The 25,187-nt window shown below is 42.3% G+C and overlaps 1 protein-coding gene across 4 annotated transcripts; it reads left to right on the top strand.

The window, feature by feature from the left end:
• Positions 1 to 596: 596 nt before the first annotated feature.
• Positions 597 to 24,430, top strand: ROPN1 (rhophilin associated tail protein 1). 4 transcript variants are annotated; one of them, XM_054551380.2, is made up of 6 exons: positions 597 to 894; positions 12,226 to 12,353; positions 15,763 to 15,880; positions 17,195 to 17,356; positions 23,234 to 23,409; positions 24,220 to 24,430. In XM_054551380.2, exons 2-6 carry the CDS (start codon positions 12,238 to 12,240, stop codon positions 24,284 to 24,286), a joined length of 639 nt encoding a protein of 212 aa, XP_054407355.1. In that variant the 5' UTR covers positions 597 to 894; positions 12,226 to 12,237; the 3' UTR covers positions 24,287 to 24,430. The 4 variants fall into 4 exon arrangements, with proteins under 4 accessions (XP_054407355.1, XP_002813250.1, XP_054407358.1 ...); XM_002813204.6 differs by having other exon boundaries at positions 634 to 894; positions 12,116 to 12,353; XM_063722455.1 differs by lacking the exon at positions 597 to 894 and adding an exon at positions 1,021 to 1,085 and having other exon boundaries at positions 12,116 to 12,353.
• Positions 24,431 to 25,187: the final 757 nt, after the last annotated feature.

A 25,187-nucleotide genomic window follows, 5' to 3' on the forward strand; every position in this document is an offset into this window, starting at 1 on the left:
TCTGTCTTTCCCTGTTGTCCCCAGGCATCTCAGGCTCTGTTCCTATCCACTCCATCTCCCTTTCTTAGCATTATAAGGTCAAGAGTGAGGGATCTGGGACCACACAACCCAGGTTCAAATCCTGACTCTGTCACTTGCTGACATCTTGGACAAGTTTAACCTCTCTGCTCAGTTCCCTCATCTATAAAAACGGGGATAACAACAGTACTTGCCTCATGGGGTGACAGTAAGGATGAAATGAGTTCATGTGTGTAATGCACTTAGAACAATTCCTGGCACCAAAAAACGCATTGTAAGAAGTGTTATTACTATGATTCCTGAGGACTTCTCATCTGTCCACTTTCCACAAGCCCAAAGATCAAGCTCCACTTCTGCCCTCTCACCTACAAAAGCGCACGGTCAATGGCTACACATTCCGCCCCACCCCCAGCGCCCCCAGCCCGGGTTTCCTAACGCCCCCAGACCTATCCTTAACCCTCCAGGCCGTCTGGTCCTTCCACCACCAGCAAAGCCCCAAACAGCTTTCAGCTTCCCCCAGCAGCGCCCTAGCAGGACCCTGGGAACCCGCCGCTTCAGGAGAGGCGGGGCGGCTCTGTGACGTCGGGCCTGGCGCTACCCCGGGTGACCTGGCAGCTGAACCCGCGCAGGGTTTGCCAGGCGAACGCGGAGCGCTAACGTCTAACGCTAACGGCGGTCGTGCCCCGCCGCTGCTGTCACCCCTGGCCGCTGCTGTCCCCGCCTCTCCCCCCGGCCCCCGCCAGCCACCTACGTTCTACTGCTCTCCTTCTTGAGAAGAAGGGTGGGAAGCACTGGATCTCTCCCCACACCTCTCGCCTGAGGCCAGGCGCCAGGTGTCGCCTGAAGCCAGACAGCCGGTTTGGGAGCGAGCCTGAGGTAGCCACCCCGAGGGGAAGTGGAGGGAGGGCAGGGCTCTGAGCGCCCCGAGGGCTGCGCTGGTCTGAGGGAGGAGCCCTGCCGGACGCCCCCTGGATTCTGAGCCTCTCCTTGTTCACAGGGCAAGGGGAGGCAAGGAGATCTTCAAGAGAATGTGACTGTGGGGGATTAAGGCTTTCTGGCCAATTTGTGTGCGTATTTTGTACCCAGAATACTATTATACGGTTTCTTACCCGGAGGACAGTGGTTGGGAGACTCAAGAGTCTGGAATCAGAGCCCTCCACGGAGGAGCCACACCTCTGCTTTTTCATCAGAACAGGGATATAAAAATACCTTTGGGGAATTGTCATGTGGACCAATGGGCATACCTAGCACTTCATAGACTCCTATCACGCATTATTTTATACCTAGCACTTCATAGACTCCTATCACGCATTATTTTATACCTAGCACTTCATAGACTGCTATCACGCGTTCATTTTATGGCTAGCACTTCATAGGCTCCTATCTCGCGTTCATTTTATAGCTAGCACTACATAGACTGCTATCACGCGTTCATTTTTACTAGTATCTATTGAACACTAAGTTCCAGGCACTGGGCTAGGCATTGGGATGGTGTGGTGAGCAAAAACTGACCAGTCCTGCCGTGGAGTTTGCTGGGGGAGGCACATGTTACTCAAAGAATCATACCAACGATAGGTAAGTGTTGCTCTGAAAGGGTATGTACAATGGAACTGACAGGGTAATCAGGGAAGGCTGAGCAGACCTCCAAAGGAAGAATTAACTTGTTAAGAGGAGGAGAATGCGTTCCAAACAAGAGTAACCACATCCCAAACCCACCATCTCCAACTCCAAACCCAAACAGGGATGTGCAGTTGCCTGTGCTTGGTTCCAAGTGCTACTCATAGAAACCCTCTGAGATTCTGCCCTGGAGCCTTTCATTCATGTAATGGAGACTTTCATTTATGAAACGGAAGCCCCGTTTAGCCCATACCAATAAAACCAAGTGAGAGATCCCTGAAACAAGACTATAGTCTATTTTAAGACCTACATTCGTCAGCACTTGGCAGGTATATGTTGGGCTGCCATTTCACATTGAGAGGCATGTAGGTTTCACTTAAGAGGAAATGCATTGAATTGAAAGAGTTGGGGTTATGGATAAGCTCTGGAATGTATAATTGAAGAAGGCCTACAATATCAAGAGATTTAAAAATGGAAAAGAACTTTACAAAATGTTAGAATTGAGGAATGTTAAGATAGAATGGACCTTTCTCCCACTTCTTTGATGTGAACAAATGACGCTTATTGCCCAAAGGCAGAAAAGCTGGGCTTTGGTGCCTCTTCAACTCGGAGAGTCTATGATTTCAACTCTTTGTGATTCAAAAGCGCATGGAACTCCTGAAAGTAAATGGGAACATGGGGGGATAATTTGACCTGAACCTCCTTTAGTGTTTTCTATTTCTGCAAGGGTACCACCACTGTGCACCCAGTCATCCAAGCTTGAAAACTGATAGTCACTCTAGACTTTTCTGTCCTTCATCTCTTCCTCCTTCTCCACCTTCTCTTCTTCCTCTTCCTCCTCCTTCAGTAGTTACCAAATCCTGTAGATCCTATCTCCTAAATACCTGTCTCTTACATCCCTCCCTATTGCAACTTCAAGGCAGTGAAGCTCCTGAGACTTGTCAAAAGTGCTGCCGTATTCTCCTAACCTGGCTCCCTGCCTGAAGCTTCACCACCCTCTCTTCGGCTCACCCACACAGCTGTCAGTCAATGTGTTTCAGAGTCCAACAAAGAGAAAAAAAAATATAGTAATTTTTTGAGCATATAATAATTTTAACAAGAGAAGTTCAATATAAAGAATTGTTAATGATGGGATTGGAGTAATGAAGGATTGGCTAATATGTCAGGAGAGATCTAAAATATACAGGAATCACAGATATAAGGGGCAACAACTACTCCTGAGATAGATCACCCAAGGAAGAAACCTTTCCCAGAGCTTGGTGCAGAGGGGATGGCCACAGCTGACTGGAGAGCAAAGAAATTGCTGAGGTGCCAGGCAGGCAAAATTTACTCTCTGAAACACCAGAGAAGCCATTCACTAAAAGGTAACTCACTGACAGCACTCTACTATAGAGCTTCCCAAGAGAGGTGACAGGGGACACTGCCAGCCATGGAGCACTGATGGCCACTGTGTACTCCAGCAGTTGGGCACTCAAAAGATCACCCACTGCATGAACCAGATGCTGGAAAAGCTGTGTGCTACAGGATCCCAGCATAGGAGAAACTGCAAGTTCCTGGAGCCTAGCAAGATGAGCATACCTAAATTCCTAAGAGAAATCTCTTCCTCCTCCAGTCCTTCCAGTGCCCTGTCCTAACAAAGCTTATCCTTATGACAGCTGGCAAGGGAAAACATGTTAAAGGACCTAGTTCAATTTTTGTGGAGGAGGCAATACAAGGTGAATTTGGAGCTTGGGCAAACATTGATAACTGGATCTCAAGCTAACACTGATTGTGTGACTCTTGTGCTTAAATTTTCTAGTGGCTCCCCATTGCCTTCAACAAAAAGTTCAAAAGCCCAAGCCTTAAGCTATATTTCCAGCCTTAGGCCCAACCACTCCTGCTTTGTCCACTTTAGAGCTCCATAATTACAGTTCCCTGAACTCATCATGTTTCTGACAACCCAACATCTTTGCCTAAGTCCTTCTAGCTACATGAAATTCTCTCCTTACTCTCATAAGTGCACATATGCTTACTGAATACCTGCCCTGTACCCAGCTCTCTTCTGAGGGCTTGCAATACAGCAATGAACAAACCAGGTTTTTCCAAGTCTCAGTTCAGATATCACCACTCTTTGGAAAGTATTTTCTGACCTCCTTCTAATACCTGCAGATGTTAGATGCCTCATGCAAGAGTTTTCCTTCTGTTTTTCTTCTGTTCTTCTATATCTAGTGCAGGCTTCTTGACACTTATTATACCTTATTTGAGTCACTGATTTTCCTGTCACTCTCTTCCACTAGACTGTGAGCTCCATGAAGCAGAGTGTGTGACTTATTTATTCAGGTATCCCAGTATTCGGCACAATTCCAATAAAACACATAAATTTTGTTAGATTAATGATTTCCTAAGGATCACATAATTAGTCATAAATAGACCCAGGGCCAAAATCCTGGACTCCTGCCTCACAGTCAAGAGTGCTTCCCCACTACAGCTTCATCTGCCCTCTAGATGTTATGCCACAATTAGCTACGAAGGATAGCAGCCCTATGTTTTGCTTTGGGAAAGGCCAGTGCAATGTTGAATATCATCAGGAATGGTAATGGAAACTGAAGAGAAACACAGCCCTAATCTTATATTGGAAACTATAGTGCATTCACCCCTCAGAGCCCTTGCTTGTATGTTTTAAATCTCTGACTCACAGGAATGCTATAATGAAATCAGAAGTAGGAAGGACAACCAGCCTGACCAACATGGTGAAAACCCGTCTCTACTAAAAATACAAAAATTAGCCAGGTATGGCAGCATGCACCTGTAGTCCCAGCTATTCAGGAGGTTGAGGCAGGAGAATTGCTTGAACCCAAGAGGTGGAAGTTGCAGTGAGCCAAGCTCATGCCACTGCAATTCCAGCCTGGGCGACAGAGCGAGACTCCATCTAAAAAAAAAAAAAAAGTAGGAAGGACGAGTTAAAGATGAAAATGGTGTGGGGTATTATGACACTTACTCTTAATAAAGACTTTCATACTCTTATATAAGACAGGGCAAGGTGAGCCAAGTGTGTACTTCAGGTCCCCAAATCAGGAAACCATGTTGCACAACTTTACGGGACATAGTTTACATGCCAGTCTGTAAATGAGCCATGTGTCCCTAGAATTGTGGATGATGATGTGAATGAACACGGGGGAAATCTTTGAAATATGAGCATGGCTTAGATAAACCAAAAGAGGTACCTATTCATTTGTTAAATAATAAACATGTAGAACTCATGCTTTCAAGAGGTAATACTAGCATGATATATAAGCAAGTTTGGGAAATTTGCTAATAAAGCCAAAAACTACTACTCAAAAAAAGGACAAGGTCAAGTAGGACTGCTCTTAGCAATATTGCTGTTGGCATCCAAATGCTGTGTTGACTTGGCCGTGGGTTTGTCTCAGGATAGAAAAAGATCCAGGCTTCCGTGAAACACAGTTGAAGAAGCAAAGTTAATATGAATAAGACAAATTGTGGAGATCTTGAAAGTCAGACAGGGCATAATTTTTATAAGAAAAGAAATGAAGATCCATTAAACGTTTTTCAGAGTTATGTAAAAACATGAGAAATTTTATTGGAGGGCAAGATGGCCAACTAGACGCAGACAAGCGGAACAGCTCCCACAGAGGAACTGAGATGACTGGAGTGCTTTTAACATGTCTTCAGAGGGAAGGCACAGACAGTGGACTGAGGGAAGGCACAGAAGCTTGGCTGAAGGGGGAGAAAGCTGGGAACCGCATAAGGGCCAGCATACACTGAAGCTCATTTTTGAACCACAACAGCTCTGGGGGAACGAGTGAGTTGAACTGGCAAGGAGCAACCTGCTCTCACCACGGGCCACTGGAACTCTGGAAAGAGGGGACCCCTCAGTCACCACAGAAACTTGAGGTGGCAGGGAGAGCTGCTTAGAGAAGTAGGGCAGCAGGCCAGCTGATGTGGAGCCTAGAGAGTTTGGTGTGGGAGTGTTTGTAGTACAGCATGGCCAGCGATGGCCATTCCACTAGGCTCAACTTGCTCCAATAAGAGACTTTAGCTGTAGGGGAACTGTTGGACCTGATCTCTGCAGGGCGGTCTTGTTCAGATGGGGCTGGTCTGATCTGAGCACCCCTTGGTCTGCTGGCCTCTTCCAGGCCCAAGCCTGGCCATGCCTGCTTACAGGGCAGTCTCAGGTGCCTCGGGGGTCCACACCATAGCTTCTGCACTGGTGGACCATGCCTGATCAGTGGAGAGTTCCAGCAAGGTGGCCCCTATGGCTGCATGCTGCAGCCAGTACTTTCCCTCCCCATACTACAGCTTCCTTGAGCCCACAGCAACTACCCCCATCACTTTGTTGGCCCATGTCTGCACAGGCAGGTTTTGTTTTACTTGCCCCGCCAGCACACAAGAGTGTAGTCCACCCCTGTTGACCCCCACTGACTGCCACTGCAGACAGAGGGTGGGTACAGAACTAGCAAGCACCACCCCTGCCAACACCTGCCCTTGTGCTAACACTGTGCAGAGAACAGCAGATCCTCCTCCACCCTAAGCAACCACTCCTGCTTGCAGGGCACAGAGAAGTCACCTGGACTTGCACCAGCCAGCACCCCACCCCCATCCAACACCACCTCCAGTGCAACAGCACACACAGTCTCCATCAGGGACCCCTGCTCCCCACAACAGCTGCCTTGCCTCTGCCACTGTGTGGCGATTTCAGGAACTTTTGTATGCCCCTGAGGACTTTGGAAACCTTTTTTGTAATAATATTAATAAAAATTATTAATATTTAATTTTAAATTACCTTTTATGATGGGAAATAAATAATATATATAAAGTACTTAAGGAGACTATAGGCCTTTTTGACTACAACAAATCAGTTTTCAAAGAAAATATGGCAGTCCTTAAGAATATTTTTAAATAAATCACATAAAATTTTTGAAAACTTAAGCATTTGGTAAGTAAAGGGGGAATTTTGGAAACATTATTTAATTTAATAATTACAATTCTAGATTTTCACAAAATATAAGTATTATTTATTTCAAGTATAATTTAAACATTTTGATTTTTTTTTCTTTTTTTTTTTTTTTTTGAGACAAGGTCTTGCTCTGTCACCCAGGCTAGAGTACAGTGGTGTGATCTTGGCTCATTGCAACCTCATCCTCCCAACTCAGCCTCCTGAGTAGCTGGGACTATAGGCATGTGCCACCATGCCTGGCTAATTTTTGTATTTTTAGTAGAGACAGGGTTTCACCATGTTGCCCAGGCTGGTCTTGAACTCCTGAGCTCCAGTGATCTGCCTGCCTCAGCCTCCCAAAGTGTTGGGTTTACTGGCGTGAGCCACTGCACCCAGCCAAAAAATATTTTTATAAGACTTTACTGAAGACCTAGAGTCTCCTTTACTAAATAAATTAAATTATTTTCTATTATTATTTTTTAGAGGCAAATGTTTATTATTTTTGTAAACAAACAATAAGTCATTATAAAAGTCCATTAAGTATCAGATGTTGGATATTTGTTTAACATCAAAAGCCAAGAATAAATAAGTCACAAACAAATCAAGTCACAATGGGAAAAAAAGTGAACAAAATCTATTGTTTTCTTAGGGACAAATGATGATGATGATGGTGATGGTGATGATGATGAAGAAAACAAATCATATAACTTCTTTGTTAGGAGAAAATAATGTGAAAAATAAGAGAAAATTAAATCAAAAGTAGAGCTAAGTATTTGCAACACATACGCATAAAGATTATCATTGTCATTGATAAAAAAATGCATTGCAATTAAAGTAATAATCCGACGTACAGGGATTGTTTTAACAAGATGGTTGAAAGGAAAAGCCCTATAAAGGCGTCTCTGGCAGCAGGTGTTATACTTAAAACCTTCGGCACAGAAATAATAGGTAGTGAAATCTGGAAGTTTGCCAACTGTGTCAAACAGTATCCAAATATAATTTCAACTGTTGTAAGTTTGTAAATGGTTGTGAATTTTGTATTACTATAAAGAGTTTACAACCATCAATCTTTCATGGCACACCTGTAGCCCATTCTGCCATGGCCTCTAGTGGGGAGCTCAGCTTTAGAGAGCTATGAAAGGCAGAAGAGGATTAAGTGGTAAAATGCATACTACAAACAATATTTGATGATATCCAAGTTTTCTAGGAATGCCTATAGCACAGTATGAAAAACCCTGGGGATGTATAGGGTTTAAGCAGATGAAAGAAGAAGGGCACTTCAAGTAAGCCGGCTAGAATTAGCAAAATACTGAGGGGAAGAGAGAAAAGAAGGATAGATTACTGTTAACAGTGGGCAAGACAGTGTTTAGCTTTGGATATATAATTTTTTTTTTTTTTGGAAAGTGGCCAGAGCAGACTGTATAGGAAATTTGTGTTGGTAAAGAGTAGCAAAAAATTTTTAGTTTAGAATTATAGGTATAAATCATAGAAAACCTTGAAAGTCAGGATATGATTGTCATTTTGTGAGCAGTGCTCTCTGACTATAAAAAGCAACTTGGAAGATAGATCTGGACACACTGGACAGGACAGGCCAGAGAATGACCTGAGACAGGGAGACTAGTCAGGAGGCTGCACAATAGGTGATAAGGGGCTGAGCCAGAGACACAGAAGTAGAAATAGAAACGGATTAATTGAAGACACATTTCAAAGGAAATAGTGGGATTTAGTGAGATTCAACAGACTGAAGAAAATGGATGACTCTCAGGCTTTGAGGCCAAAGGACTGAGAGATTAGTGGTATCATGTTCAGAGAAGAACCTGGGAGAGGGATTTAGCTGGGAGATGGACAATGGATTCTAGTGAAGTGTCCTGGAGGCAATGGGAAGTATGAAATAGAAGCACAAGGCAAGAGGTCAAGGATGGGAAAACAAGTATAATCCACACAGTTTTGTCGTAGATAAAGCCGTGAAGAGGCTGCGAGCTCTCCAAGAAGAGCAACAGAAAGAATGCTGAAGACCTGAGTTGGGGGAAGATTGCTAACTCTTGCTTAGAGCAAGGAAGGAGGAAGAGGAATTATGGAAGGAGGCAAAGGAGCAATGCTGAGGAAAATAGACACACAAGAATGGCGTATGCTATCAAAGGAGGAGAAAGTCTCAAGAAGGAAAGAATTGTCGTGTCTAGCAGGCCACCTCCCATGTCAGACTATGTGTATTCAAATCCTGCCTCTGTCACTTATTATATGTCATTGCAAAAGTTCTTTTATCTTTTTTAGTTTCATCATCTGTGAAATAATGCTAATATATTCTGCCTCGTAGGGATATTTTGAGGATTACTTGAGAAAAATGTATGGTCCTGTACTTAGCACAGTACTGGTCCTGTTATGAGTGCACCTGGCACTTACAATAAATTAATAGACATAATTGATAACTTTTAAGGGAAAAATAGAATGATGAGAAGAGAAAAAAAAACTGCAAGAGGTTAAAGAAGGACCAACCCCTGAGAAAGACAATGGGTATGGAAAACTTACAAGAGATTCCTTGCCCCAAAATGAAAAGAGCTTGCAGACCAGTTGTTAGAAACGGCAATGGGATGAAGTAAAGGCTTTACTTAAGTTTGCTCTATACTGACCAAGGGTTAACATTGTTACTGTTGTCATGGAAGCTTCCTTAATTAGGATTGGGGCATCTTTTCATTTACATGAGATTATCTGAGACTCCAGGAGAGAAATCAAACAATTGCACAACTAAAAGATCCTGTCAAAATACATGGACACAGAAAATAGTGCAGCTGCTGTGGAAAACAGTGTGGCAGTTCCTCAAAAAATTAAAATACAATTACCATATGATCCATCCATTCCACTTCTGGGTATATATACCCAACACAATTTAAAGTAAGGACTTGAACACATATTTGTATACCTATGTTCATAGCAGCATTATTCACAATAGCTAAAATGTGGAAATGATCCAACTGTCCATTGACCTATGAATGGATAAAATTGTGGTACATCTAACAAAATAGTATTCAGCCTTAAGAACAAGGAAATTCTCAGCTTGGTTGGGGCCAGTGGTAAAATGGATAACACATCTGACTATGGATCCGAAGAAAAAGGAAATTCTGACACATGCTACCACATGAATGAACCTGAAGACATTGTGCTAAGTGAAATAAACCACACAGAAAGGGACAAATATTATATGCCATATGATTTTATATGATAGTCAAATTCATGGAGATAGAAGAATGGTGGTTGCCAGGAGCTGTGGGGAACGAGAATAGGGAGTTAGTACTTAATGGGTACAGAGTTTCAGCTGGTGAAGATGAAAAAGTTCTGGAGACGGTTGGTGGTGATTGTGGCACAACAATGTGAATCTACTTAATGCCACTGAACTGTATATTTAAAACGGTAAATTGTATGTATTTTTAACACAGTAAAAGAATATATATATGTGCAGACAACATGAGCAAATAAGGCACTGCTCTTTGATAGATAAAATGGGTTGAAAAGTCATCAGAAACAATTTATAAGAGTAACTTTTTAAATGATGAAATATTTCATACCGACAAAATTAAATACATGATGTAAGTAGAAGTATAAAAATAATGAAACAAGCATCTAGGCAGCAACCATCCAGCTTAAAACATAGAGCATTACTAATAGTACTGAGACCCTTGTTGTATCTCCCTAATGACATCCTCCCTCTTCCTCCTCTCCCTCCTCCACGAGAGGTAACGACCATTCTGAATTTGTATTTATCATTCCTTACTCTTTATTATAATATTATAACATATATATGTCACCAGAAACAATATATTGCTTTTCCACCTAGCATGGTGAGACTCCTCCACGGTGATGTCTATGGCATACTCATTGAGAATTGTTGTTATTGTCTTAACAATTGAAGCTTTTTATCATTTTATCAAAAACAATTGAAGCTTTTATCACTCTTTATTCCTAATAGTGCATTTTGCATTAAAGTATCTTTTGTCTGGCATTAGTATGTCTACCTTAACTTTTATTGGTTATTCTTTGCTTATTTATACCCTTTTTACCTTGAGTCTTTCTGTGTCTTTGTTTTTTCAGGTGTACCTATACCTGTATTTTAACTGGCACATTTAAGCCCATTTATTTTTATTGTGATTACTGATATGTATGCATTATTTTCTACCATGTTATTCGTCTACTTTTCCTATGTTTTCACCCCTCCTTTCTTGCCTTCTTTTTGACTGATGAAGGGTTTTGTTTGCTTGTTTGTGTTTTTAAAAAATTCCTTTTTTCCTCTCTACAGATTTAGTGGTTATATTACTGTTATAACTTTTGTAATACTTTGCAAAGTCTAAAATTAATCATTATTTTATCCTCTTTTTCCTCCAAATAAAAGAACATAAATAAAGTAAAAGGTCATGAAGTCCCACTAACCTAAGCCCACTTTAGTTTCTTGTCTTGGGATTTCCCAGCCATGCTGGTGTTGGTATAAATTGAAAACTTAGAACTAGTCTGTGGCTACAAACTCCTGGGGGATTGTTTCTCTCCTGACTAGACGCAGCAGTGGAGACAGGTTTCTTTGTTGCTTACCCCTGCCTGTACGTGGATATTTTCAGCCACACCTTTTCACTCTGAGGGTGTAGTCCCTGGGCCGGTCTCAAGTTTAGGTCAGAAGGGGAGTCCTTTAGTCCAGACATTTGCCTTTTGTGAGCCCAATCCTTGGTCTCTACCCACCCTGCCTGGCCATTTATCTCAAAGCTTCAAGTTCCTGCCATCTATATTTGCCAAGGTGAGCCCTAGTTTCTTCATTTGCCCAGCACTGCAGGTTCTGCTTTACTCACCTCATTTGCCACTGGAAGATTTCTCTCACTTCATTGCAAGCTCAGCAAGGCAATGTGAAAACTTTGTACTGAGATTTGTCTGGCCTCTAGGTGTTTTGAAGAGGGACAGCTTTTTAGCATATCTAGTCTGTCCCTTTCTCTACTAAAAGCAGAAAAAAATCTTTTGATCTGTTGTTTATATGTGGAGGGAATTGTATACACTTTATGGATTTTCATATTTTGTTTCAATTTATCCTGGAACTTTTTAAGAGAAAATGTACGAATTTTCCACCTGACAATTAGAGTGGAAAAGAACATGCAGCTATAAAGAGAGATGCTAATCAAATGGCTGTTTAATGACTATTTTTATGTGGAAATGGCCTAATGTCAATTCATAGAGGGTTCAGAGTAAATTTTGCTACAGTTCTTACCCAACTAATAAGTGCTGGACGACATGGAAAGATGTTCATGACATGCTTTTGAGTAAATAAGCTGTTTTGTATAATCTTATTTTTTTATTTTACAAACATATGTATACTGAAAAATTCTGGATTTTTGGGGTGATATCATTATTTTGGGGCGATATCATTAGGGAATTTTTTGCTGACCTCCACTTTTTAAATGAACAAGGGCTGTGTAATTTTTATGTAAAGGACATAACTGTTTACAACAAAAAGTAGGGATTAGCAGACGGCTTTCTAACCTTGGCGTTGTGTAACAATAAAATGCATTTGTCTTGCAGAGTCCCCAAAATTGAGTGTCAAACAGAGGCTGGGTGACCTCCTGTCCAGGATTGCTCTCCTCGTATGAATCGAAGTTTTCATCTTATGTATTTTTTTCTCCTGAGAATAGGCCAACCAATCAATGGCTCAGACAGATAAGCCAACATGCATCCCGCCGGAGCTGCCGAAGATACTTAAGGAGTTTGCCAAAGCCGCCATTAGGGTGCAGCCGCAGGACCTCATCCAGTGGGCAGCCGAGTACGTGCTCCTTTCTCGCCTTCACCCCTTGGAGGACGGCCGGAGAGAGAGGGTCCTGGAAAACCGCGGAGGTTGTCATGGCTGCAGCTAGGAAGTCAGGACTAACTGGCATCGTCTTTGTTTTAGCTCTTGCATTGCTTTGATGCTTTAAAATCCACACATAATTTCTACATCTAGCTGGGCAAGGATGGGATGCCTCCCCTAAGCGAGCCAGATTGAGCAGTAGGACGCCAGGTCAATAGGCCGTGTCCTGGGGCAAGCAGCAAGAGTTAAATGACCGGGTAACACCAGCGTATGCACACCCACCTCCTCCCTGCACTGCTTTTCCCACTCTCCGTGGAAAGAAGGGCTGGGAATCTCCGAAGCTTAATCTGCCTTTCTTCGTTCTCCTGTCTCACCACTAGATGGCAACAGTGCAACCGGGGGAGGGAAGCGACAGCCCTGGGTGGCTGGGGTGGGACCAGTCCAGCTAGTTCACCCCTTTAAGGAGGCACTTCCTCCCCTGCTGTTAAAACTCTTACTTGGACCCAACCAAAGACCCTTTGTATCTTGTCTTGGAGGAAATTATTGTTATTTTCTTTAGTGTTTCTCTGAACTGATTTGTTCTGCCAACATAAAGATGTACTCACAGTACACATTGCATCCTGGGGAAAGGCCAAGCAGAGTGATGGGGTCCTCAGGCATGACTGAAAACAGTGTGCCTCAAACACGGGTGCCTTCTTTCAGGAGAGACCTCCAGAGGCGACTCAGTAGATGGAGCTTACACAACAATCGCTGCGGGCCTGCATTGAAGTAGTTTTGCACAGAAAGCCTCTCAGCTATGAAATTGCTTCTTAGACAAACTTGCCTGCTTGAAACTGGGGAACCAGGACTTGAGACAGGAGTTGGAAGATAACTAGACCTCGCGGACCATTTTCAGGCATTTTTACTGTTTGATGATTCCCTGCTTAGGAGGGTTTCAGTGGGAAAGTGAGAGAGAGGCCGTTGAGAGAAAGCCAGTGAGTTGGGGAAGGGAAGATGTCCTCAGCCTGAGGTTGTGAGTGGGTGTCCTGTGCAGATGGTGGGGAGAGTGTGGACACCTTTGAGAAGACACAAAATGTCATCTAAGAGGGGCCTTTCGGAGTCTCTGGGGCAGTGCTGTGCTCCTGGACTAGATTAGGATGCAGCTTTTACAATTGGAAGGAAAATAAGCCAATGGTGCTCATAAAAAGAAACATAAATGGGGGTTGCTTTGCCTAATAATGAGCCCTGTTTAGTTCTCCATTCTAAATTTTATATATTGCCTCTAAGGTTGAACTTTAGCTTCATAAGACTAATTTATTTTGGCATAGTCAGATAGACAGACTTTATCTTATACGTTAGTTTCAAACCCATTTGATTGTTCTTGTGCTGCTGTTTTATAGTAAGCAAAATGACATTGCTTAGTATTGTCCCTGACAGTTATGGAAGAGGCATTCCACTATCGTAGCCTGCTTGCTCTCATATTGTATCACGTGCTATAATTTTTTTAGACATCCATGAAAACTTAGTTTGTAGTTTAACCACAATGAAAAAGGAGGGCATGACCTAAGAGCCCCCTCCATTCTATCCAGACATGAAAAGCACCTCTCAGATGGCTGTATGTGACTTACTTAAAACCTGTAGCATTTTAGAGAATAAAACTCTGCAAAGTATTTCCAAGACAAAATACGTTTTTAATCCATTGCAAGTAAGAATTTCCCTACATATGTGTTGTCAACGAAGAAACCTCTTACCAGGCATCGGCAGGACATGCACTTATTTCTCCTCTGGTAGGCATGTGTTACAACACAAATTTGCAATATATGTGTATAACCATGGACCTGATCACTTGCAAATGAAGCTCAATAACCCAAAGAACGAAATTCATGAGTACAGCTTTGCTTCCAGGTTGTCTAACCAATTCCACAAGAAGTCCAGAGATGTTGGTGCTAAGTGTTACTCTACCTGGGCAGCACTTCTGTGGAATGAGGTGCTGTGTATCTCTGTCCCTCCCATTTATACCACCCAAGTCTGGTTATAAAGCCTGAGGCCACACCCTGCTCCTATTGTCATATTGCACCCATGCCCCACCCACCCCAACACTGATCTGTGTGCAGAGATTTCTCATGCACGTTGTTAAAGGTGGCCTTAATGCATTTCTTCTGCCCTTCCTGCTGATGACCTCCAAGGGGTGACTGGCAATTACTGCTTTAGTCCATCTAGCTTTCACTCTGCCTTGCTATGTGGCTCAGAGACAGGCAATCGTTAGCCCATCATTGTATGGCTTGACCCTAAAATGGACTTTTACAAAATTTCCTCTATATTATTTTCATACTACCTGGATTTGGAGGAAGTAATGGAGGGAAATAAGCAGGGAGAGACAGAAATTTGTGGTTCATGGATCGTCAATAACCAGGCTTTTGATGGAGACAGACCCTGCCATGCTGCATTGGTGACCCACATGTCAGCGGCTCATGTCCGTTCCCTGCTGCAGGCAGCCTCTTTTCATCTTATGCCAATCCTGAAACAGAACTCAGTACTTGTTCCACAATGCCCCAAAACAAAGTCCACTCCACAAAACATTGAGGAGCAGGCAGATTTCACGAAAATTTTGAGGGAAGATGGAGAAACAGTTTTATTTCACAGGCACCATATAGCTTAAGATTGTCTCAAACCTTCTTTGGCTTCTCTTTTCTCCTGAGCCTCACAGGCTGCCCTGCCAAGCCTCTCTCCCTTCCCTCTTGAAGCCCCAAGCCTCACTACCTCCGGCCAGAAATCTTTCCTGATTCACCCCAGGACACTTCCATCTCTTCCCCTTCCCTCCTTTTTCGTTTCTTCAGAGATGGGGGTTTTACTCTGTCACCCAGTCTGGAGTGTAGTGGCACAATTATAGTTCACTGCAGCCTCAAACTCCTGGGCTCAAGTGGTCCTCCAGCCTCAGCCTCTGGAGTCACCAGATTACAGGCCCTAGCCACCATTCCTGTGCTGCCTTCCCCTTTCTTACGTACATTACTTTTTAGTTCTCTTCCAACTTCTCTTCCCAAGATTATATATACATATGTAATATACATCTGCGTGTATAAAACACTCAGAGATGACTGAAAAAGAAACCTGAACCCAATATGCTCCACGGAATTGCATACCCAAACTTTTCTTGGTTCTTCCTCATCCTTAGAGAAGAACAAAGCTTTCTACTCTCTAAACATTCTCTATGCCCTAAGTGGAGAGTAACACATTCAGGCTTTTCCCATATGTAAGTGAACTAAACACAATGACACATAGAAGCCACTTAACAAAGGTTCCTTTCTCTACCTCCTTCCCTCAGAAGAAGGGGGAAGGATTGCTAGGACAGCCAGAGGCCACTGGTGTATAGGATGCTCCTCCTACTCTCTGACTTTTTTTCTTGTAGTTATTTTGAGGCCCTGTCCCATGGAGAGATGCCTCCGGTGAGAGAGCAGTCTGAGCAAGCTGCTTTGTGTAACTGGGCAGAGCTAACACCTGAGCTGTTAAAAGTCCTACATTCTCAGGTAAGGGCCCTGCTGCAGCATTGAGGAGAATGTAGGGACAGTGTTGAGGCTGGGTGGGTACAGACGAAAGCCCTCTGTTCTCCTGCCAGTCAGCTGACCACTTAGCACCACCCTAAAATACACTAAACCGTGGACTGAAAGTAAATCTTTCCTTGGCAAATGGGAATAATTTTGAAATTGGCTGTAGGCTGAGTCATTGGTGGGGTCATCCCAGATTTCCTTGAAGCTGGCAGAATGTACAGGGGCTCAATGCAATGCTAATCTCATCTCTCCAGAAAAGTGCAGGTCCTCAGTCACTGGACAGTGTCTCCTTACTGATCAAGACCATAATATGATGACAATCACAGTTTGAGGAAGGGCATATTTTAGCTCCCCAGGTATCCCAGGTCAAGACACAGCTTTTAGCTTTTAGGGAGAGGCTGTGAGCCTCTTCACAGCCACATCATCCTGGGAGCTGCCTGGTGAATTAATGTATGAGGAGGGTCCAGCTTGAGAAAGTTTGTGGTTTGGCCAATTCCCGGGAAATATGGTTGAGCACCACCATACCCTGCTTTATGGTCCAGGATAGAGAGTTTTGGGGTGATTTAGGACTGGCTTGGCTAACCATCTTGGTCCCAGAGGCTTAGCATTTCACTAGAATCAGAGGGTCAGGAAAGGTGTTGGAGCACTTCATCGGGCATCTGTGCTCTTGTTGCATTGGTGGCCAACAACCAATCACCTTCCCTCCTTTTATCCACCAAGTACCTTGTGCAGTGAACATGACAGAGCTCTAAAGTACCTGGGATCAAGCAACATTAGGCAGCCAGACCAAATCCCCCCGGGTCAGCCACATATCCTTTATCATTCCTGGGAAAGCGTGAGGGATGCACTTGAGGTCTAGAGCTAAGAACTCAGTGCAACCTAGAAGAAAGAGACCTATGTCTTGTTCTAATTTTACCACTAATTACTGGTCTCAGGTAAGCCCCTTGGTTTTGTTTTCAGGCTCTTCTATCTGTCATATAAAGAATAAAACAATTTAGGAATACAATAGCAGATAAAAGCACCACCAGAAATTAAAATGTAATATAAATGTATATCTTTTGCATAATTCTGACACCTAAAGTTTAACAATTAATAAATTATATTTCAGCATGCTCTTCACTAGGATTTGCAAAGATAACTGCCACACAGAGCCATCCTTACCTTCCTAACACCCCCTCCCGCCACTTGCCATGTGCTGGGAGGTGTGGACCTGGCCTGGGGGCGGGTGTTTCTCAGGGCCTTGTCTCAACTTCTCCCACATCCTCTGTGTTGTGTCTGTCCCCTGCCCTGCAGGTCGCTGGCAGACTGACCATCCGTGCAGAGGAGCTGGCCCAGATGTGGAAAGTGGTGAATCTCCCAACAGATCTGTTTAATAGTGTGATGAATGTGGGTCACTTCACGGAGGAGATTGAGTGGCTGAAGTTTTTAGCCCTTGCTTGCAGCGCTCTGGGAGTTGTAAGTTAGTTTGACTGTTTTTTGTTCCTGAAGTGGAAATCTCCCTCTGGGCCTGGAAGGGCAGTGCATCTATACACGCAGTCAACTCTCCAGGGCTGATGATCAACATGCCTCTTCTCATCTTGTCCTTCTCCTCTCTAAAGCAAGGTCATTTCTGTGCTCATCAGGCAGTAGCAGGGGTTGGGAGGAGGAGAGAGGGAAACACTGTGGTCAGGCTCTGGGGAGAGTTGACTACAGTGTAGCTCTTGGACTATTTATGAATATTGCCCTCAGATTTATTTTCAATCCGCTCCCTCCATTCATATTCCCAGAAACAACCAAGAGCCAACTGTAGGAAAAGACTTCCAGACACCTAGAATATATATCAATAGACACTTTTTAAAAGGGGTACAATCTTATAGAAAACTACTATGTAATAAACAGAATTGGATGCAAAACTCAGACATAAGAAAGCAAAAGAAAAGAGAGATGAGGCTATTTCTGAATTTAGTCATGACATCTCCATGGATGCAGGATGTTCATACAGATTTATGCCTTTTCCAAATTTGACTTGTTTGATATTGGAAAAGCAATTTTACCGTTTTGAAGCCAAAGATGCTGAAATCAGTTTATATGTGTAGATATTTAAAGCTTGGGTATCTTATATGTGGACTTACATTGCTAAACATTGTTAAAATAACTTAAAATGAATCAAAAACATGGTTTTTTAAAAGAATCCCTGAGATACATACAAGTTTGAAAATTATTGAGAAAATAATTGCCTCTGCCAAAACCAAATGGTATGAAAAGGTAGTCTGAATCATTCAGCATATCTAAACATAATCTTGTTCTTCTCAAATATGCTTGGAATATATATTTGACAGTTTTGTTTCTGAGAAAATTTAGTGGAAATATTGTAGTCCAACTTTTCCTATAGGTTCCCCTACAGTCTTCATCATAATCATTTCTTTAGAGAGAAGTAAACAAGAGGACATTTGTGGCACTTTTTTTCTACATTGTCCTTTATAGCATTTATTACTGAATCACTATCCTGTGAGGAGGAAAGGAAAGTAAGCAGCAGAGGCCTATGAGTTGTCAGTAAGGACTGGGGAAAATCACACATGGGAAGATAAAAAATGAACATATTTTATTAAATTTTCATAGGGTTACAGATTTTTTTCACACCACATTTGGAGATGTTTTGGGGGGAAAATATACCTTTAAAATGTTATCTGTAGTTAATTCGGATCTTCTTTGTCTACCCCACCCACAAAGGGTCAAATAAGAAAATAAATAAATTCAATCCAATCCTGAAATCTTAGTCTGATGCAGTAACTGAAACAGCCTAAAGGTAAATTTCCCAGTATCTCAGGTTTTTCCTCACCACACTCTCTTCTCCAAGATGGCAGTTGAATGTAGACGGAGAGAGGGGACTCTAGGACCACAGAGCAGTCAAGTGAAGGGTTTCTCACATCCCTCAGTCTTCCCTGGCATCTCTGGTCTCCATGGTAATGCCTGTCTGTCTGATTACTAGCTGCTTGCAGCTTAAGTTTTTGGTCTCGTCTCTCCCAGACTGGTGAAAGGCTGACGATACCTCCCCCACTGGCTCATTTCAGTTCTCAATGTTGTCAAGGGCCTCCTTGATTCTCTGCCAGCCTGTCCTATCTGCTCCCTGGCTCTGGTGGTGTACTTCACAGCACCTCACCAGTGTGTGGTGTGTCTGAGTCCTTCCCTTATCCCCATACCTCACAGTAACAAAGAGTGATTTTGGAAAGTCAGATTCCAACCCTCCCTCTGCTTAGCCCACTGTGTAGATGCTAGGTTTCCTCTGATGTACCTGCCTCCCAAACTGGAGAGGGGATACCATGAGGTGAATTGGATCTTTCTACTTCCCTTCTAAAATAAGGAGGTGGGATTCAATGTTCCATGAGGTTCATCTACCTCTGACATCCTGTGATTCTATCCCCACTTCTCTGCTTCCTCTGAGACTTCTCTGCTTCCTCTGAGACACCCTCAGGCCTACCTCTGAATAACAGTGAGCTCCTCCAATTCTAAGATGCCTTGACATATCTGACTTTGCTCCTCATCATCCCCATGTCAAAGAACCCCTAGAGATAAAGTCAGCCTGGAGGTTAAATCTGTAAATAAAGGATGTCCTATGAAACCAGTAATCAATATCCTTATATTCATTTCTATCATGCTGGAGCTGGACTGTTTCTGGGATCTTAAATCAGTGGTATGGTGTGAATGTTTGTGTTCTCCCAAAATTCATATATTGAAATCTCAACTTCCAAGGTGATGGCCTTAAAAGTAGGGCCTCTGGGAGTTGATTAGGTCATGAGGGTGGAGCCCTTATGAATGGGATTAGTGCCCTTATAAAAGTTGCCCCTCCACCAAGTGAGGACACATAGAAGGCAACATTCATGAGGAACAGGCCCTCACCAGAGAGCAAATCTGCTGGCCCCTTGGTCTTGGACTTCCCAGACTCCAAAACTGTGAGCAATAAATTTCTGTTGTTTATAAATTACCCAGTCTAAGGTATTTTATTGTAGCTGAGACTAAGTCAGGGGTCACCATCTGGTGGAGACCTTGCGTCCTAGTTAATTCATATATCCTTAGAGGCAACCCCAGAATTTCTCTTTCCTTTGCCAATTCAATAGCAAGACAGGATCTCTATGCCATTCAGAAAAGCCAGTTTGTTCCTTGTAGAAGAGTCTAGTAACAGGAATGTTTACTCCGGTAGGTAATAGGTACATTTACTCTATCTTGAGCTCTCTGCGTCTAATACACATTATTCAGAATGCGATGGCATGCAGACCTATATTCCTCCTCCCTTCAGCACTCCTTCCTCTGGACTGGTCTATGCCACCTCCTGTTCCACTGAACTGATTATTAAAAAAGGAAGAGATCACGTATGTAGAAAATAATCATGTTCACTGGAAGAAATGACATATTTTGTTAGCAAACGATTTACATTTCAAGGCTTTCACCTCTAACTTTGAAAATGAAGCTCGCAAGATGCTTAAAGATTACGTCTGTGAAGCGGATCCCAAAAAAATATTGTGCAAGAGAATGAAGATCTGTTTACTTTAGGTTTATGTCAGTTTACCAAATAGCTCCAGTCCAAAGAGTTATTTGTACACTCGTCCATTTATTAAATATTTAAAAATACTTTAAAATCTTATGAGGCAGTAGAATTTGAAGGTTTGTAGTTTGAATAATCAATAAAAGATGATGTTTAGGGTTGAAAGCCCCTATGTTAGTTTGTTGCCATGACTTCGTGGCTTGAACAACAGAAATTTGTTGTCTCTCAGTTCTGGAGGACAGAAGTTCTGGGAACAAGCTGTCAGCAGGATTGCTTTCTTCTGAGGCGTTTCTCCTTGGCTTAAAAATGGCCAGCTTCTTAATCATTAAAAAGTCAGGAAACAACAGGTGCTGGAGAGGATGTGGAGAAATAGGAACACTTTTACACTGTTGGTGGGACTGTAAACTAGTTCAACCATTGTGGAAGTCAGTGTGGTGATTCGTCAGGGATCTAGAACTAGAAATACCATTTGACCCAGCCATCCCATTACTGGGTATATACCCAAAGGACTATAAATCATGCTGCTATAAAGACACATGCACACGTATGTTTATTGTGGCACTTTTCACAATAGCAAAGACTTGGAACCAACCCAAATGTCCAACAATGATAGACTGGATTAAGAAAATGTGGCACATATACACCATGGAATACTATGCAACCATAAAAAATGATGAGTTCATGTCCTTTGTAGGGACATGGATGAAATTGGAAATCATCATTTTCAGTAAACTATCACAAGGACAAAAAACCAAACACTGCATGTTCTCACTCATAGATGGGAATTGAACAGTGAGAACACATGGACACAGGAAGGGGAACATCACACTCTGGGGACTGTTGTGGGGTGGGGGGAGGGGGGAGGGATAGCATTAGGAGATATACCTAATGCTAAATGACGAGTTAATGGGTGCAGCACACCAGCATGGCACATGTATACATATGTAACTAACCTGCACATTGTGCACATGTACCCTAAGACTTAAAGTATAATAAAAAAAAATGGCCAGCTTCTCAAACTGTGTCCCTCTGTGCCTACATGTCTGGTGGCTCTCTCTTTATGTCCTAACTCCTCTTCTTATAAAGACACCCTACTGACTTCAATTTAACTTATCTTTCTAAAGGTCATATATTCAAATACAGTCACATTCTCCAGTTCCGGGGTTAAGGCTTCGGCATGAACTTTAGGGGGAACAATTCAGCCCATACCAGCACTACATGGGAGAGGGCAACAGAACAAAGCATTAGGGATGCAGAGGGTTGTTTTTGTTCATTTGTTTGTTTTTTACAGAAACAGGGTGAGCTGTGGGTGGAAATTATAAAGTTCAGAGTGTGCTTGCAAATCTACCCCAAACCACTCTCCCGCTGACCTCATCTCACATGCATGACTTACCATCCTCCCAGACAGCCTCATATATACTAGTTAGCCCCATGCCTGCCCTCCCACCTGCTCTGAATTAAGTGAAAGTGAGTAGAAGATGCAGTGTTTCACAACGATTTCCATGGGAGGACCCCCAGGGGCAGAGGAGAGGAAAGGAAGGTGGCCTGCCTCAAACTCAATTTTTTTTGACATCATGTGGTTTATTGAAGATTCTGTTTTATAAAATAACAATGCTTATTACATGTAAATAAACAAATTTGAAATATTAACTCAATTAAAATTAATAATTATTACAAATTATGTTTAAATTACTTGCCATCAAGTAAAACTATCACTCAAGGACGAGTTTATTCACATCCTCAGTACCTCCTGACATAGACTTATGCTCCCGGGTAACACACACCACAGTTAGGGAAGCCTCATCTAGGCAATCATTCTGTTCTGGGAGAGGATGAGGGGAGAACAGCAAACATGAACTGCTAAGGCAGGACAAGTCTCCTCTACTAATCATGTGGGAAGATACAGCAGCTGCTTTTTCACTCACCCTAAGTCACCACTCAGGACTGATCTTTACTGATCCCTGGAAGAGTGTGTCAGGATGATCCGTACATCATCAGTTTCAGTAAACCACCAAGATCTGTTGCTGACCTTCATTTCACAACTCTTTTGCTTGTAACATTTATTCAAAGGGTGGGTTTATTTAAAGACATGAGATGAGTTCTGAGCATGCTCCTTTAATGTTCAAGTTTCATTGTAAGGAGGGTTTGCTTCTGCAGTAACCCTTCTATTAAAATTCCTGGCACTCATTGTCAACCAATATTTCCCCAGCAATAAAAGGGTTAGTATTATGTAATATGAAATAAAGCACTAGCTGATTCTGTTTAGATGGACCCAGATGCTTTAGAGGAAGGTTTATCTTGATGTTAAAGACCATTTTTCTAGTATCTTCCTGGGACTCCATTTTCCTGGGGAAATTACCCTTCTCTTACCTTCTTCTCCTCTACTGTGTCGTTGCCACAAGTATCTTTCTGGATTATATAGGCTAGACCATCTATCTCAGCCCTTTAGAGATAAGATTGGAGGGTAATAAGAAGAAATAATTCTAATTATATAGAATGCAAGTCAACTTCCCTCCTTTAGTGAGGTTATTCGGGCTAAAGTAACAAATATCTTAAAGTACTTACAAATGTATAAATTTAATTCCTTGAGTAGTCTTCCAACAAAGAAAGAAATAAAGATACCCAATATTTAATATTTTTTAGAATGAATTAGTGACATTTGAATGTAAAAATTTCAAGCTTTCTAGAATCTTAAATTGTTCCCACTTCATTTTATAAGAGCAATATTTTTGTTTTCTTTCTTGTATCTAAACGGATCTCAGGAATATTGCCTGGAAGAGTAACTTTCTCCTCATTTTATCTAACTTTTATAGACTATTACCAAAACTCTCAAGATAGTGTGTGAGGTCTTATCATGTGACCATAATGGTGGGTTGCCCCGGATCCCGTTCAGCACCTTCCAGTTTCTCTACACGTATATTGCGAAAGTGGATGGGGAGATCTCTGCATCACACGTCAGCAGGATGCTAAACTACATGGAACAGGAAGTGTAAGTTAACTTTTGTCAAGTGGAGGTGAAAGAATACCAGGAAAACAAATCTAGCTGGCCAAGATAGTGAGATTATTGTATTATACTGCTCTGGAAGCAGAAAAGTATTGCGAGAAATATGAAATATGGATCTGAAAGAAAAGGGGAAAGGGAAGGAGAAGAGGAAGGAAAAGAATGATATAGGAAAACAATTCTTTCAGTGCTACTGAGACCAGCAGTAGCGGCAGCAGCACCTGAGAACATGTTAGAAATGCAGAATCTCAGGCTACACCCCGGACCTATGAAATCATAAACTCTAGGGGTGGAGCCCAGGAATCTCTGTATTTATAAGCCCCCCTAGTAACTCTGACTCACACTTAGCTATGATGAGTGGAACAGAAGTGGAGAAGGAGGAGGAGGAGAAGCAGGCAGTCAAGGGTTAAAAGAAAAAGAGGGCTGGGCATGGTGGCTCACACCTGTAACCCTAGGGTGGGTGGATGGCTTTAGCTCAGGAGTTCAAGACCAGCCTGGGAAATATGGTGAAACCTGTCTTTACTAAAAATACAAAAATTAGCTGGGCGTGGTGGCATGTGTCTGTATCAGTTAATTGGGAGAATAGCTTGAGCCCAGGAGGCAAAGGTTGCAGTGAGCCAAGATTGCACCAGTTACTCCAGCCTGGATGACAGAGCCAGACCCTGTCTCAGAAAACAAAACAAAATAAAAAAAAGAGAAAAAGAGCAACAGCAGAATTAATGTGAAATGAGAGTTGTTTGCATATTGTCTTTCTTAACTGTCAATGAACTAGCTGCAGATATACCTTTTTCCAAACAGAATTGGCCCTGATGGTATAATCACGGTGAATGACTTTACCCAAAACCCCAGGGTTCGGCTGGAGTAAAAGCACAATTTTGGCAATTTTAAAGGAAGATACAGAGATGATTGTACTTCAGAATGACTGAAACCCATATACCACCCAAAATCAATTTTCTTGTACAACTGGTACACACTAATAAACAATTAAACAAACATATGAGATCAGAAATGTGTGGAATTAAGATGTGAAATTGTTGGAACAAAACACCTTCATTACCAGGAGATTAGTATTCTTCCCACGTGGACACTGAGTAAAAGTGGCTGACAAAGCATGGATAGAAAATGCATCTCCAATCAAAGCCAGACTGTCATATTTTAAAAAGTAGTATGTTAACCAGACACAGTGTTGTTGTTCTGTGATTGTTAGGCATAATTTAGATGAGTGTCTTTTATATGGTCAATTGAAGTTTTTGCCAGTTTATTTCTCCATTTGTTGGTACTGTGCTAGTCATTCATTCATCCTCTCACTCATCAATATTTATTGAGGTTAGCTATGTGCCAGGAATAGGGTTGCAAGAAAAAAATACAGGACACCCAGTTAAATTTGAATATCAGACAAACAACAAATGTTTTGTTTTGGTTTTTTGCTAAACCTGGCAGCATTCCAGGAACTATGCTGGCTTCTGAGCACATACAAATAAATAATATCAGAATTCTGCCTTCAAGGAGCTCACAGTCTAACACTAAGATAAGACATGAACATAAATCACTTTCATGCAAATGGCCTTGAGAAGAACTAACAGTATTCCAGAAAGTGTGTCAATGGATTTTTCTGAAACCTTATACAGATGTCATGGAACCCACTAGAGAAAATCCCCTACATGAGCCTAAGACCTTCTGATAAGGTCTTAAAGATTTTCCTTTCTCGAAAGAAACAGATGAGATTAACAGGCTGTGATTATGGTTCTTAATGTCAGGTGTGCCAA

The sequence above is a fragment of the Pongo abelii genome, chromosome 2 (assembly GCF_028885655.2).
Source record: "Pongo abelii isolate AG06213 chromosome 2, NHGRI_mPonAbe1-v2.0_pri, whole genome shotgun sequence".
In the NCBI taxonomy this organism is placed as follows: Eukaryota; Metazoa; Chordata; class Mammalia; order Primates; family Hominidae; genus Pongo; species Pongo abelii.